Below are 14,875 nucleotides of genomic sequence, written 5' to 3'. Positions count from 1 at the left end.
CAATCAAAAGTGTGGCATATTCTCTTCAATCTGGTAGAATTTGATATTGGTACTGCTAAACTTTTTATTTTGCTGTCCATCCCAAAAAGCACTGTGAAACCAAGGCAAAGTGCAGTATCTGCAAAGAGTACTGTACTCCCTACATTCTAGAATTTACTCTATAATTCCGTTGGAGTAATTTAATTTAATTTCCTTTATTTGTTTAAGAGGGACAGTGTACATTAATGAACATTTTAAAAGAATAAAATGTAAATGCACCCAATTATAGCCAATAGGCTAATTTCCGTTGGCAGTCCCCCTGCCTGATGGAGCATGGCATGAAACATAAAAGTTTCATGCCAAAACCAAGGCAAAGTGCCGTATCTGTAGCTAATACCAAGGCAAAGTGCAGTATCTGCACCAAAACCAAGGCAACAGTGCAGTATCTGCCATAAAATGGTCAAAATTGGTCAGAAAGACAAACTACAAAATACATTTAATTCCGTCCACCTTTATCTAATCAATTATAGACTTTGTCAGGTTTAAGCATCAAATTATGAAAAACGACCATGAAAAACACAAAAAGCAGTTTTTGTCAGTTTGGCATTTGTACAGATACTGCACTTTGCCTAGGGCAGCTGCAGCATGGATCTACCACAGAGCTAATCTCAATTTGTGTTTTAACATCCAACCCAACCTGAGTTGATCAGTGTGAAGAACCACACAGCGACAGATTGACCTGCCGCCAAGCAGACATGTCCTCATGCAGTTACAAGTAGGAGGCGACACATGAAGCGCCAACACGCCGCATCAGTGAGTGAGACATCATAGAGGTCAATTACATGTCCTGCTGTCAAAACGGGAATCAACAGGCAGCGCTGGTGATGAATGTTGACGTGTGCATCATCTGCTGACACGCACACAGTCGCACACACACACACACACACACACACACACACACACACACACACACACACACACACACACACACACACACACACACATGCACCATCAGAATGGACTGGTCTGATGGCTGGCATGGTAATGAAAAAGGAACACAGCCTGTAGCCATTTTACTCCTCAGAGATCCACTGTAATGGCCCGGCTACTGCGGTTACTGGCAACAGGAACCTCCTGGGCTGGATTACACTCTTTCCTCCTCTCTCTTTCCTTCTCTTTGTATTTTTTTTTTTACCTCCGTCTCTCCACACTCCTTTCTCTCTCTCTCTCTCTCTCTCTGGGTTTATTCCCCCCCCCCCCCCCCCCCCCCCCTCTCTCTCTGTGCTGCTGCTTGTTTGTCAGATGATGTATTGCAGGTGTAGCAGCAGTGTGGCTGTAGTTGGACCTTGGAGGATTCTAAAACTCTCTCTCCCTCGTTTCTCTCTTACTTTTCTCTTTCTACCTCACCGACACACACACGGGCAGCTGTGTCTGTGGGCTTTGTGTCTGTTTATGTACCAGTGGATGTAGCAGTATTTGAGGTCTGTAGCTGGGATCAGACTGTGGTTTTATTGAATAATCCACTGACCCGGCCATCGATCCTTACATCTGTTTTTATTTTTTCTCTCTCTCTTCTCTGCTTTTCCTCAGTGGGGCTGCAGTATCAGTCATCTTTTAGAGAGCAGCCCTGCCCACAGTGTTCTCCCTGTCATGATGATAAACTGCTTTTTTACCAAAGCAGGAGCAAAGAAAAAGTTTGGCCTACGATAATGTGAATTTATGGATCAATGACATCAAATGGTTTTGAGCAGATGGAGTTTGCTAATTTAAACATTTGCATTTTATCTCTAATATAAAGTATGTGTGTGTGTGTGTCTCTCTTTCTATTCCAGGGACTTGGCGGTGATTGTGGCATCCATCGCATACAACACCTGGTTCACCAAGCTGTACTGCAAAGACTTGCGCATAGTAACTATCCGTTTTATCTTCCTACCTTGTAAAGCTTCTTGCCAGATGTAAACTATAAATCAATATTCTTTATTTAGTTTTTCCTCTACCAGCCTGAATGTTTTAGATTAAATTGAATCAACATCAGTCTAGTCGGATCGTTGCTGTCAAGTGGTTGTAGTAGTAGTTTGCATTTTCTAAGTCAACTAGTCATAAACACTAAATGAAAATGAAGTAGGAAAAAAGAGCAAGATCAAAAGAGGACACAGAGTTAAGTTACCCTCAGCAAAGTTGTATGTACCTATTTAAGATGATGTGAGTTTTTAATAATTCATAGTGTGCATTAGAGTTAGTGGCATCCATCTAAGGTGAACTACAATGAAACAGTCTTCACAAAGTTTCTCGGATTAATATAATTTGAAAGACATTAGATTAAAAACATTGCTCATCAAAGCCCCTCCAAAACTTGATTTGAATTTTAAAGGTGTCATTTGCAATTTTCTTGTCAACAAACTAAAGTGTATACTCACCAGAATGCATTATGTGTTTCCGTGGATCCAGACAAAGAGAGAAACGCATTTGCAACCTCACAAAACACTGGCAAAGCTGATTTTCTACAGTATTTCATATTTTCAATCTGGCTCTGTGCACACGTGTTCGTCCTCGCGTGCATGCACAATACAAACACTTGATTGAAATTCTGAAATAAATCAACCTGTGGTTGGTGTTGTTTTTGGCCGGGATCATTTTTTTTCTAGGTTTCAGGATTTTTTTTCATGTGTGAAAAGAAGCCCTGAAAGGCATGAGAATTTTTTTTTTTTTGTGCCAGGATCAAGTTTTTCATTTATTTAGTTTTTACTCCCGGGGCTTGTTTGTTTTCACAGAGGAAAAAAACTCTCCAACTTACAAGAAAATAAAAAGAAGAAAAAAGATTTGGATCAATGTTAATGAATTACATGACCTTTTTTTCTTTGCAGCCCCATGTCCATGTCATATCCAGTTAAACTACAAAGATGTAGAAAGTTATATCAAAACCCTTTTGTTTATGGTAACAAGTCAACTGTGAATATACAGTACAGTAGGTTTTCAGGGAATTTAAAAATACTATTCAGTTTTGGGATATACTGTCGGTCGTGTTCCAGTTGTAATTCATTTATAATTCATCATGAGGCTATTGAGCAGAAAGGACATGAGAGCAATGTCATAAAATTGCATAGTGTGAAATCTGCAGCCTTTCACTTGTAGATGAACCGATCTTTCGACTTAAGTCTCTTTTGCTTGTGCTTCACTCTTCCTGCCTGGATCCTTCCACTGAGCCGGAACCTTCCAGTCAGACGTTCACGTGCTCTTTGTGTTTGGTCAGGGGTCGGAGGTGGTGGATCAAGTTCTACACACCGTCAGCAAGTCCAACAGTCTGGAGGAGCTCACTCTGGAGAACGCAGGACTCAAATCGTAGGTTTTTCCTCCGTCCTGACTTCATCATCATCATCATCCTCATCTGCCCTGCCTGTCACCTCTCTTTGTATAATCTAATTTCCTGCTTTTCTTCTCCTCACATCTTCACCTGTCAAACACCTCCCCACCTCTCTTTCTTTGCCCTTTTCCATTCTTCTCTCTCTCCTTTTCCCCTTTGCTTGTCTCCTCACTTTTCACTTCCATCTCCCATCTCACCTCTTCACCTTCGCTTTTCTCACCTCTCCCCTCCTCCTCACCCTCCCACTCTCCTCACCTCCTCTGCTGTCTTGACCTTTCCAATTCTGTCTCTTCTCTTCTTTCTTTCCCTCACACCTCACTTAACCTCCACTCTTTCATCCAATAAAGCTCCAATATAGATCTCTGTGTCTGCCTCTGGCGGATGTACAGTATTGTTTCTCCATTGAAAATGTAGGGAGATTCGGGGCTTTACCTGGAAAGACATTTCACCCTTTATGCAGAGCTGGTATCATTTAGCAGAGTAGTTTCCTTATTAAGTATTAATTGAGATGAATTGGCTGCCTCCGGGCAAGATGATTTACTGCACCATAATGATGATGTTACCAAGTTTTTAAACATTCCCTGTATTAAATCATTTCCAATAGAGCAGGCGGTTTTTTTTATTAAAGGCTCTCCACAAGCACTGCACCAAAGCTGAATCCACAAGTATGATATACTAAGTGAGGTAGCATCCTCAAACATTGTTTGACCTTAAAGGTTTCCTCTGAAATATATTTTCCATTATGGGATTTCAAATACACAAAAAAATTGTAAACTTGAAAAGAGATTCTTGGGAACAAAAATAAAAGAATAGCAGAAAAAAGGAGTTATCACCTTGTCAGAAAGTTGTTGCCTTTTCACACATTTAGCAGTCTGAGCCACTGTTTGCAATTGTCTGGAGTAAATGTTTCTGGCCATCACCAACTTCTGACACTTCATTATTTTTGTTCACTGGCAAGTCTCTAAGTCTGCTGCTTGGTGCGGAGGCAGGTAGCACCCAGTGGGTTGACTGCGGCTTGATTACTGAAAATAACAAGTTAGAAAATTTAGCCAACTATCTGGAATATCCGAAGAGTAATATTACTCAGAATCTAACCGAGCTGGCAACATTTTAAAGGTCCCATACAGTGTCAAGGTAGATATCCATTGTGTAGTTGATAATAAACCAGGTCTAGGTTTTATATTGATACTGGGAAGGTATTGTATAAAAGTGCTGAGTCCAAAGTGAAGCCGCACACCTCTAATCAGAAACTGAGCCTTAAAACTAGCTGTCAGTGACTTTTGTAACTTTGTGATGTCACAACAAAAGCAGCCACCACCCTCAGCCATGCCTTAAGCCCCACCCACCTGGACATGTCATCTAATTTTGCAGAATTTGGTTTCTCTCAGTGTTTATCTGAAATCTGCAACATTTTTAATAGATCAATCAGCGGGGAGGATTAGAGCCTCCTCTCTTCTGATTGGCTGACACTGACCTGGTGTTATTAGAGCTACAGAGAGAAGCCTGAGAGAGGAGATGCAAAACTACACTGAGGTTGTTCTTAAATCAAGAAATGTATCCTCTTGTGTATCAACACAAATAAAATATGTCACCATTAAACACAGTGTTACTTGCTGCTTGAGACACATTTGAGTTGATACCAGAAAAGTAGTGAAGCCCCCCCTCCCCACCCCATCTCTAACCATATTGACTGTTTAAAAAACTAATCTTTTACTGTCATGTATGATTTAAATACATTTCCTCAACATTTTACCTTTACAGCCAAACGTAATTCAAATTGATTTCATTTTCTGCACCGTGACAATAAAACATCCACCCATCACCAAGATATGTAGTTTTATTTATTTTAGCGGATGCATTAGGGTGAATTAGGGAAATCTGTCCAGTGGATTTACTCAGTCCTGGAGACCAGTATTGGATTAGCAATTCTATAGAAAGCTCAATTTTCCCTTTTCAACGTTTTGTCTCCAGGGATTTTCCACAGAAGATGGCGTCGGCTCTGTCAGAGAACCCGGCGTCTGTGATTCACTCTCTCAACCTGGCTCACAACACATTAGACAACCAAGGTACAGTACCGGCCCAGACTTTGAATCCTTTATCCCTTTTTACCGCCGTCTCTCTCAGGGAACTTCCGATTGTTCTTTTTGCTTTTATTTGGTTGCAGCTTTTGTTTGCTCTCAAAGAATTCAAAATCAATCTCTGTCCTCACAGAAGCCTCATTATCTGCCTCTCTTCCAAGCTATATGTGTATGACGTGTCTTCTTTAAAGGAATGCTTTCATTTTCTGGTCTCTCCCAAAGCCTGCCACACAAACTGAAACTCTAACTGCCGTGTATCAGTCCCTGTAGACTCCTCCATCCTGAGTCTACATGTTGGGTTGTCAGGGTCAGGCTGTGCTTGCATGCAAATATCACTCATTAGTTAATTTCTGTCCTCCCTGTCTGACACATGTCACTTCCACTCACTTCAATAAATTCTGGGTGTGCTCTACTTACCACCCTCTCCTTTCGTATGTGCATGTGTTAACATGTGTGAGAGTGTGTGCACTTGCTTCATTGTGATTTCAGAGGAGAAAACGTGCTGCGGTCTTGACTTTCACTGTTATAGGAGGGAAAAAATGTAGAATAACAGCAAAGAATGACCTTCAGTTTCTTACCTTTCTTTGCCTTTCAAATTAAGAGTCTGTACATGCACATTAATAAAAACCGAGAAAGACAGCAGAACGTAAGAACCAGAAACAAGGTTTGGCATTCCAATGAATTCAATTTTTAATAAAGGCAAGCCTTTCATATTATCATCATGGCTGCAGTATCTTTAATCAAATTGCTGAGCTGAAGTATGCCTTACGTAACCCATGCTGGCATATGGTATTCATATGGGTTTGTCTCTGGACTGGGTATGTGGGAGAAAGTGAGACTGTGAAGTATGATGCTGTTATGTTCTTTTAGCTGGAGTGTGTGTGTGTGTGTGTATATATAGTGTTTGTGTGTGTGTTTTGGAGGAGGTGTATTGGCCACATGGTATTTCATTGTTATGTGGCAAAGCTGTGTGTGGGCCGATTACTGTCCTAGTCAGAACTTTGAGCAGGCGATGGCTGAAGGACTGTAAGCAGAAATGATTTTCATTGTAGATTTTCTTGATTAATTGACTGAAGATTTGGTCAGTTGAAAGGGTGGTGTATTTTTTGTGATTTAAATAAGGCTTTTATTTTCTTATCTCTCCTCTCCTCTCCTCTCCTCTCCTCTCCTCTCCTCTCCTCTCCTCTCCCCAGGAGTTTCCAATCTGATTCAACAGGTGTGCCGCCTAAACAAGGGACTGCGCCTCCTCAACCTCTCAAAGACCTCCCTGTCCTCCAAAGGTAGGAAACCCCCTCTGGGACACAGCAGCCTCTTGTGGCTGAGACTGTACACAAACACACACACACACACGCCTCAATAAATATTTGATCAAATCTTCCCGTTGGGGCAAACCTGGGGCCTGTTGTTCGAAACCCAGATAAGGGATTAAGCCGGGATATCCTGGCTGAATTAAGTCTCAAGTCGGTTGTTCGAAAGTGGGTTAAATTTATCCTGGTCAAGTTACTATGGTGATTTATTCTCTGCAGCTAGCCTGCTCCAGACCAGGCTAACAGTCAGCAGTCGCTCTTATCAGAAATCAACGTGTTTAATACATTTATTCCATGTTCATGTAGTACATATTGGCCTGATTTCTAAACAAATAAAATGCATTTACAATAATCAAAAAACATGAAACATTTACAATATTTATTAGGCTTTTTTTTTTCATAATTAGGCCTATTCATGTCCTTCTTCTCACACTGAATCTTTGCATCTGCCAGTGCTTCCTGCTTCTTCAGATGCAGGGCTACAGATATCTGATGGTTTGTGAATTCTGTAAAACACATATAGCACAGAACTTCAGGCAATACTCACTATTTTTGCTATCTGTGTCCATGATATTTTTTATGACCACTAGTACTACAGTACATCGCTGGCTTCTCATAAAAAGGAATGGACCAAAAATAGCAAAAGAGTTATTTTTATTTTTTATAAAATATGTTACAAAATATATAGACCTAAATATTGGTTGAGGTAAGAAAACAAGTATAAAATTGAATGAGTGTGAGCAGGCACCTTCCAAATAATTTATACACTATCTGAACATTGTTATCAGCAATTTATTGAACAACCAGACTGCATAATGTTCGTGTATTTAATTATTTTCACCTGTTGCACTTTTGGCCACTTGTATTTCTGCTGTATGAACTTTACTTTAGATTTGTGAAATTAATCAACTTCCATTGCTCATCGTTAAGGCAAAGTGCACAGCTGTTAATTTGTGAAAGGAACTTGAGTTGTGAGTTTTGGATTATTAAATTATTAGTCCGCAGTTGTCCGCCACGTTCTCTCTGAGCTTTACGATAGCGGGGGTGCTTTTTTTTTTTTTTTTAAATCCAGGTTTGAACCCATGTTGTCACACAACCACAACACTAAACCCACTCTCAACCACAACACTGCCCCAAATGCAGAGTTTCAGCTGGCATTTACTCCCACAGATCAACAGACCCGTGCATGGACAGTATGATCCATCTACCAAATGATAATCAGGCCGGAATCATAAGTAGTTTATCTGTTTTTTCCCTAAAAATCCTACAAAGGCATTAGCGCAGTGTCCCAGTTCTGTTGCTTTCATCCCGGACAATGCAGCCACCCTGCAGTATTACAGCAGATTCCACAAGATAACAGTGATACAGATGTAAACCCATACATTAATAGCCTGATCTTTATGGTATTTTGATTATTATAACATATTCCAGAGCGTTTTTGATCTGCCATGGCTTTGATGGGTAATGATTGTGTGAATGTTTATCTGATTTAGCTTATACAGTATGGTGATATATTTTTTTTTTTTACTGAGTTTCAGAGGAGTCACATGCTGCTCTCCAAAGGCATAACACAGTAACTACACATTTGCTCAGGACTAAGACAAGAACTAAATCTGAATGTTTGGATTCTGGTGAATTTACCATGAAAATGTATTCCGCTGTGTAAAGGAAATTGAAATGGTAAACGGCATACACAGTAAAATTAGCAGTAACCACAAAAAGAGGCATGTCAACCCACAGTATCTGCTCTCTGTGTTGGCTGAGCTAAAACCAATTATTATTATATTATTATAAAAGAAACCCAGCTAACTCATGCTAACGCTAACTAGCATGACGGTAGCTACTGATCCATTTGATGCCAGTGGATGCTAGCTGTTATTTGGTTAAACTATCTTTTAAATTTTCTATTGAAATATATTAAATTATAACTTATTTTATTCATTTTAATTTCAAGATGAATGTTATCAACAGGCAGACACAGTGTTTGTTTTCTGAAACAACCACTTGAAAGGACACTGACAAACAACATTTAGTTGACATTATCTATCCATAAAATCAGCATTTCTTTTCATTGCTGTGTTGCAGGTTTTTCGAGTGCTTAAATAATCAGCTTCTTTCTCTGTTACTTTTGCTAGCCTGCTAGAAAAAAAAAAAAAAAACCTTGTATCTCAACTCCTCTGCAGTTACTGCTCTCTGCCTTTGTTGGGCAGGGAGGATGAGGAGGATTGGAATGTAATTATAAGACTGAAAGATTGTGTTACATAGAGCATTCAGAAAGTATTCAGACCCCTTCATGTTCTTCACATTTTGTTGTTTGGGAGCCAGTTTTTGTTTGTTTTCTCCTCGTTAAACTGCACTCAATACTCCTTAATGAGAATTTGAAATGCTTTTGTAAAGATATTTGCATATTTGTATTAAAAAGAGGTGCTGAATAATATCACATTGACACAAGTAGCTATTCACACCCTTTGCTTTGAGTTTAGGTTCTTCCCATTGCTCCTCTCATTATCTCTCATCTTTTCTGCACCTTAATTGCAATCCACCTGTGGTATATTAAGCTGATTGGTTACAATTTGTAAGGGCACAAACTTGTTTATATAAGCCCTCACAGCTGACGATGCATATTGGAACAAAAACCCAGACTTAATGCCAAAGAAAATGCCTGCAGACCTCAGAGACGGGCAGCATTGTGTTGGTGTAATGATCTGGGGAAGGATACAAGAAAAAAATTCTGCTGCACTGTGGAAGACTGTCCTCTGTAGTTCTTTAAGTGATGAGGTGGACTCCAAGTAGAGCTGGCCCGCTTGACCAAGCTGAGCAATCAGGGACCGAGATCTGATGGTCACCCTGGCTGAGCTCCAGAGAGCCTGTGTGGAGATGGAGAAACTTGAACCATTTGGCCTCGGTCCTAAGCGTCATGTCTTGAGGAAACCAGGCGACGCTCATCACCTGCCCAACACCATCCCCACTGTGAAGCATGATGGTGGCAGCATCTGCTGTGTGGGGGTGTTGCTCAGCAGCAGGCACAGATACCACACGATACACTTTATCGTCCCCTCGGGGAAATTTGTCATGTTCCCACATTAACTAGCTCCGTAGCTATATGAAACAAAATAACAAACAAGGAAGAAACAACACATTACCAATGCAGCACACAACCACAGTACACACAGTGTGTGCGATATCACACATATTGCACATATTACACATATTACACAAGCAGAGATGAAGTGATAAGAACACCATGAAGCTATCACACAACCCCTGCAGCGCCTAGCAGCATTATTTAAAATTTTAATTGAGGTAGGCACAAATGAGTTTTTAAAAGAGTTGGGTTTACATTGTGCTTCTCTGTATCGTGTGCCAGAGGGGAAGAGCTCATCCTCATGGAGAACATCAGATGGGGCGGACAATATTGTCTGTGCTTGCAGGCTGCGTTTGCACTGTTTTATTATTGGAGGGGCTGGTTCACTCCTCCCTGTAACCTTCACTGCATGCTGAACAAGACGAGCAAGCTTTTAACTGTACGCTGAGATTGCTTTAGCATGCTGACATCCCATAGTTGATTGTGCTCTCTAATACACACTGGAGGAAAAAGAACATATTCATCTGGTCCACATCCGTATAGGAAGTGTAATCGCATCATCATGTAGAACCACTGGACTGTGATCCCCACTGACCTCGGGTCCAGATCCCTCTCCTCTGTGTTTCTCACATTTAAGATGAGATGAGATTCTGTCACATGACTGCACAGAGCTCCCTATAGGAAGAAAGCTGAATGGAGCAACGTACAGAGATATCCTTAATGGAAAAACTGATCCAGAGCGCACAGGGTGTCACCTAGCCACAGAAGTGCACAGCCAGGATGACAACACAGGGACAGGCTTAAGGACAACTCTGTGACTGTCCTTGCATGACCCAGACAGAGCCCCCGACTTGAACCCAGTCGAGCATCTCTATGGAGACGTAAAAATGGCTAATAGTCCCCAGCTGAACCTGAAGGAGCCGGAGAGGATCTGCAGAGAGGAATGGCAGAAAATTCCTCCAAATCCAGGAGAGCAGAGCTCATCACGTCAACCTGAAGAAGACTTGAGTCTATAATCGCTGCCAAAGATGTTCTGACTAAGTCCTGAGCAAAGGGTCTGAATACTGAGCACTGTCAGTGTGATGCTTCCCTTTTTTGATGTTTCTGTTTTCACAGAGTCTTGATTTGATGAGGGGAAAATGAAGAAATGAAAAAGCAATATCACAAAATGTGAAAAGTGAGGGTCTCTGTACATATTTGCCACAGACAATGACCTTCATGCCCTGCTAGTCTGGTTATGAATGGGAAACCCAGACGAGGTGTGATTTTTCAAAGCCTGCCGGATTGACACAGCGATTCAGGGAGAATGCAGTGATGGTGCTGACCTTGGATGGGTGTGTGTTGGTATGACTTTGCAGGGTCTGGGCATTCTTTGTTGAATATTTATAGATCCCTCTCTCTCTCTCTCTCCTCTTCCCCTCCTCCCTCTGACTTCTGTCTCTAAAACACCTACACATATGCCGACACGAGCGCATCACTTGAGGCGCGCACAACTAGAGTCGGTGGAGCAAACGGGGAGATGCATCGAGCGTGTTTTCGCACCTCCCGCTCCCACACACACACACATACACTGTACACACTTGACACTGTCACACACACCGGATGGTTTGGGATGGAGATGCACCGATACAGATACCTGGGCTGAGCGTATCGGCCGATGCCCGATACCGATCCGATACTACTGTTGAATGAATGAACCGTATACCTTGCCATGTGAGTGAAGGCATCAGGCTTGACATAAACATTTAGCCTTGTTAAAAAAACAGATTGGGTCGAAAAGGGAAAGAAGGACGGAATGGGGAAAAAGGATTGTGGAAAGAAGGAAGGGAAAAGGAAGGAAAGAAAGATGGAGAGAGGGACCAGATCAGGTCAATTGGATCAAAAAAGAAGAAGTAAGGACGAAGGGGACGAAGGAAGGAAGCTAATTGGTCAATATCGGAGCCGATATCCGATCCGGGTATCGGATCGGTGCATCTCTAGTTTGGGAAAAGTCCCCACTTGCAGTAAAATCGAGCAGCTGATGGATCCATGGAGGAGAGGGAGGGGAGGGAGGTAGGGGGGAGGATTAGACACCCTGTCCCCTCTTCCCCTCATTTCGCTCCTAATCGCTACAAATTAGGGATGAAGAGCTTAGTGCCTTTCCAGCTTCAGAGCAGCACATGCAGTAGCTGGTCCCCAGTTCCACTGAACAGGGAGGAAAAGCACACTTCCTGTAATTGCTGGCTGTACTGGGGGGACATGTGGTGGAGCGCATATCACACAGAGTAACGACGGTTGTAGACTTTTTGTTTCATTTGTCGCTGCTGCTCGGTGTTTCTCCCGTTGTCGTTATTGTTGTTGTTCTTGTCGGGTCTATATTTAATCCTCAGCCTGGCGTGGCGTGCTGCGCTTTGCGTCAGCGTTGCAGGGTGAGGATTTTAATGAGGGGTTCCTTCGGGCCTGTGGGTGTAATTTTGTAGTGATCTGATTTGAGAAAATGGTTTTCTTTTTTTAGTTTTGCATTTTCAGGGTGTACTTTCATTCTGGGATAGGAGCAGAAACAGCGGCTGTGTTCCTCCAACAGTTCTTTTCATATACCAGCCTGCCATATGAGCTCACTAGTCTCTCTGCAATTATTATCTTTTTTTTCTTCTTTTTTTTTTTTTTTACCACAGAGCCTGTTTACCATTATGTAGTTTTGTATTCATTAGGCTCTAATAAGTCACGTCCAGAGCAATAACGAAAAATACTGGCTGATTATCAAGTGATTAAATGACTCAAGGATGAATATGTAACTTGTCCTCACCCTCTTTTCTCTTCTCCTCCCTTCCTCCCCCCTCTGTTCCCATCTCCCCTCTCTCCATTTAGGAGTTGTTTCTCTGTCTCAGGCGTTGTGTTCAAGTGATGACTACTCCAACTCTCTGCTGCATCTGGACCTGAGCAAAAACCCTGGGGTTTTGTCTGGAGAGGACGCCACAGTGAGGGACACACAAACACACTTAATCAGCGCCTATATGTATATGGTTTTATATATATATATATATATATATATATATATATATATATATATATATATATATATATATATATATATATATATATACATACTGTATACAGTACAGCTGTATACAGCTCTGGAAAAAAATAAGAGACCACTTTCACAAAATGTTTCTTAAAAGCATCTCTACATGTATGACCAACACAAACACAACTCATTCTGCTTAATGAGACACTGATGAGGTCATCACCTGAACCACATCTGGTTTTATAGGACAATTATAAAAACCACTGCTGGGATTAAACATTGACATTATCCCACAAAAACTGATTTATAAACTCTTCCTGAGTTAAAATATTCTTGCTGTGTTGTTTAGGAATAAATATGAACATGTTTTCTTTGCATTATTATTATTCAAGGTCTGAAAAGACTTGATATTTTTTGTTATTTAGACTAGTTTAGTCATTTTCAGCCAATAAAAGCTCCAAATGAAAATATTTTTATTACAATTTTGGGAGAAATGTTGTCGGTAGTTGAACATTTTTTTAATTTAATTTTACTCAAACACATACCTAATAGTAAAACCAGAGAAACTGATCATTTTGGGAGTGGTCTCTAAATTTTTTCCAGAGCTGTATGTTTATATATACAGTATAAAAAGATTCAGCCCCACTGGAAGTCTGATATGTTTTGAATGAACAACAAGAAGAATATAACCCGATTCAAATTAATTCATGAAACAAACATGAATATTTTTATTGTGTCCTGTTGTTGACACCAGCTGTTAATTACAAGGCACCCAACTCATAATATCCAAGTGGATAAACACATGGATGAATGAGCCTTTTTGTTTGACAGTTTTCCTGAGTTCTGACTTATGCCTTGCGCTACAGTGGGAAGGAAACCCCGACTCACCCACCTGACTGAGTCTGGAGGTTCAGTGATTAGCGCTGTCGCCTCACAGCAAGAAGATTCAATGATGTGTGAATGGGAGCGTGAATTATTGTCAGCCCTGTCGTAGTCCGACCACCTGTCCAGGGTGTACTACTCCGTCCCCGCCTGATGTCAGCTGGGGTTTCCCTCCAACCTGCCTGTGCCTCTGAAAGGATCAGCAGCAGTATAGCGAATAAATAAATAAATGGATTGAATTTAACTTTTTCTGACATCAGTCAACAGGAAAAAGACCCTGTAATGTCAAAAGTGAAAACAGATTTTGACAAAGTGATGCGAATGATAAATATTTACAGCCACTCAGGCTCTGTCAGCGCTTGTTGATTGTGAGCAAACTGCATTTTCACATCCAGCCACGCAGGAGTGGATTGATTCTCCGTCGCTCCACTACATTAACGCTGCTGTTTCCCCAGCCCTTCTTCTCCAGCTCTGGCTTCATGCTCGGGCTCGTTTTCTCACTGGAAAGCTTCTCACACGTGGCAGCTTCTGCCAACAGGTTGTAATCCAGCCTATATCTATATCCCTGCAGCATGTGGCTGCCATCATCATAGCTCACACTGGGGGGGTGTTATGTTTATGATCATAAAGTCTGATGGCCAGAAAGTTTGGTTTCCGTCTCATCAGACCACTGAAGCTTCTTCCTGCTGACTTCAAAGTTTCCCATGTGCCTCGTGGCAAACTGTGACTCCGATGTGGGGAGAGCGTGGGGCCGGCTCTGTCCCACTTTCTCACACTGCTGCGAAAGGTGAAGCATCCGGACGATTCTATAGTTGTTTGCCCAGTCGGTCTTCCAGCATGTCACCCTGCAGAGTGACAGACACACCTTCAGCGGTGTCTTGGTCCTCGCCTGCCCCCTATACAGTCACTTGGCAGATTTACAGCTGCGTCCAACTCTCTCTGTTTCTCACTGATCGATTTAACTGGACCCCAGGGGATGTTCAGTGGCTTGGAAATGTTCTTGTGAGCGTCTCCTGACTTTGCTCTGAGTTTTTAATGGAGGCGCTCGCAGTCTCACTTTGTCTTTATAGTGGAAGTTTTGGCCACAAAAATCTCAGACATCCCAGAGACAGATTTATAACATTTCTAGATTTATGCTACAGTCAGATGAAACCTATTGGCCGCAGGTGATCTCCATTT

General features: G+C 41.6%; 1 protein-coding gene across 1 annotated transcript in view; it reads left to right on the top strand.

Annotated features, from left to right (window-relative positions):
* Positions 1-14,875, top strand: part of carmil3 (capping protein regulator and myosin 1 linker 3) — a gene marked incomplete at both ends in the record, with an annotated part of 109,608 nt that overhangs the window by 33,805 nt on the left and 60,928 nt on the right. The window contains 5 exons of the mRNA XM_083991750.1: positions 1,812-1,887; positions 3,230-3,318; positions 5,312-5,406; positions 6,612-6,698; positions 12,658-12,767. Coding sequence (XP_083847876.1) covers positions 1,812-1,887; positions 3,230-3,318; positions 5,312-5,406; positions 6,612-6,698; positions 12,658-12,767 — 457 coding nt within the window. The remainder of the gene's footprint in view (positions 1-1,811; positions 1,888-3,229; positions 3,319-5,311; positions 5,407-6,611; positions 6,699-12,657; positions 12,768-14,875) is intronic.

This window comes from Trachurus trachurus (genome assembly GCF_905171665.1).
Source record: "Trachurus trachurus genome assembly, chromosome: 17".
Lineage (NCBI taxonomy): Eukaryota > Metazoa > Chordata > Actinopteri > Carangiformes > Carangidae > Trachurus > Trachurus trachurus.
Note: the sequence above shows the minus strand (reverse complement) of the source record. Positions and strands in the feature narration are given on the sequence as shown.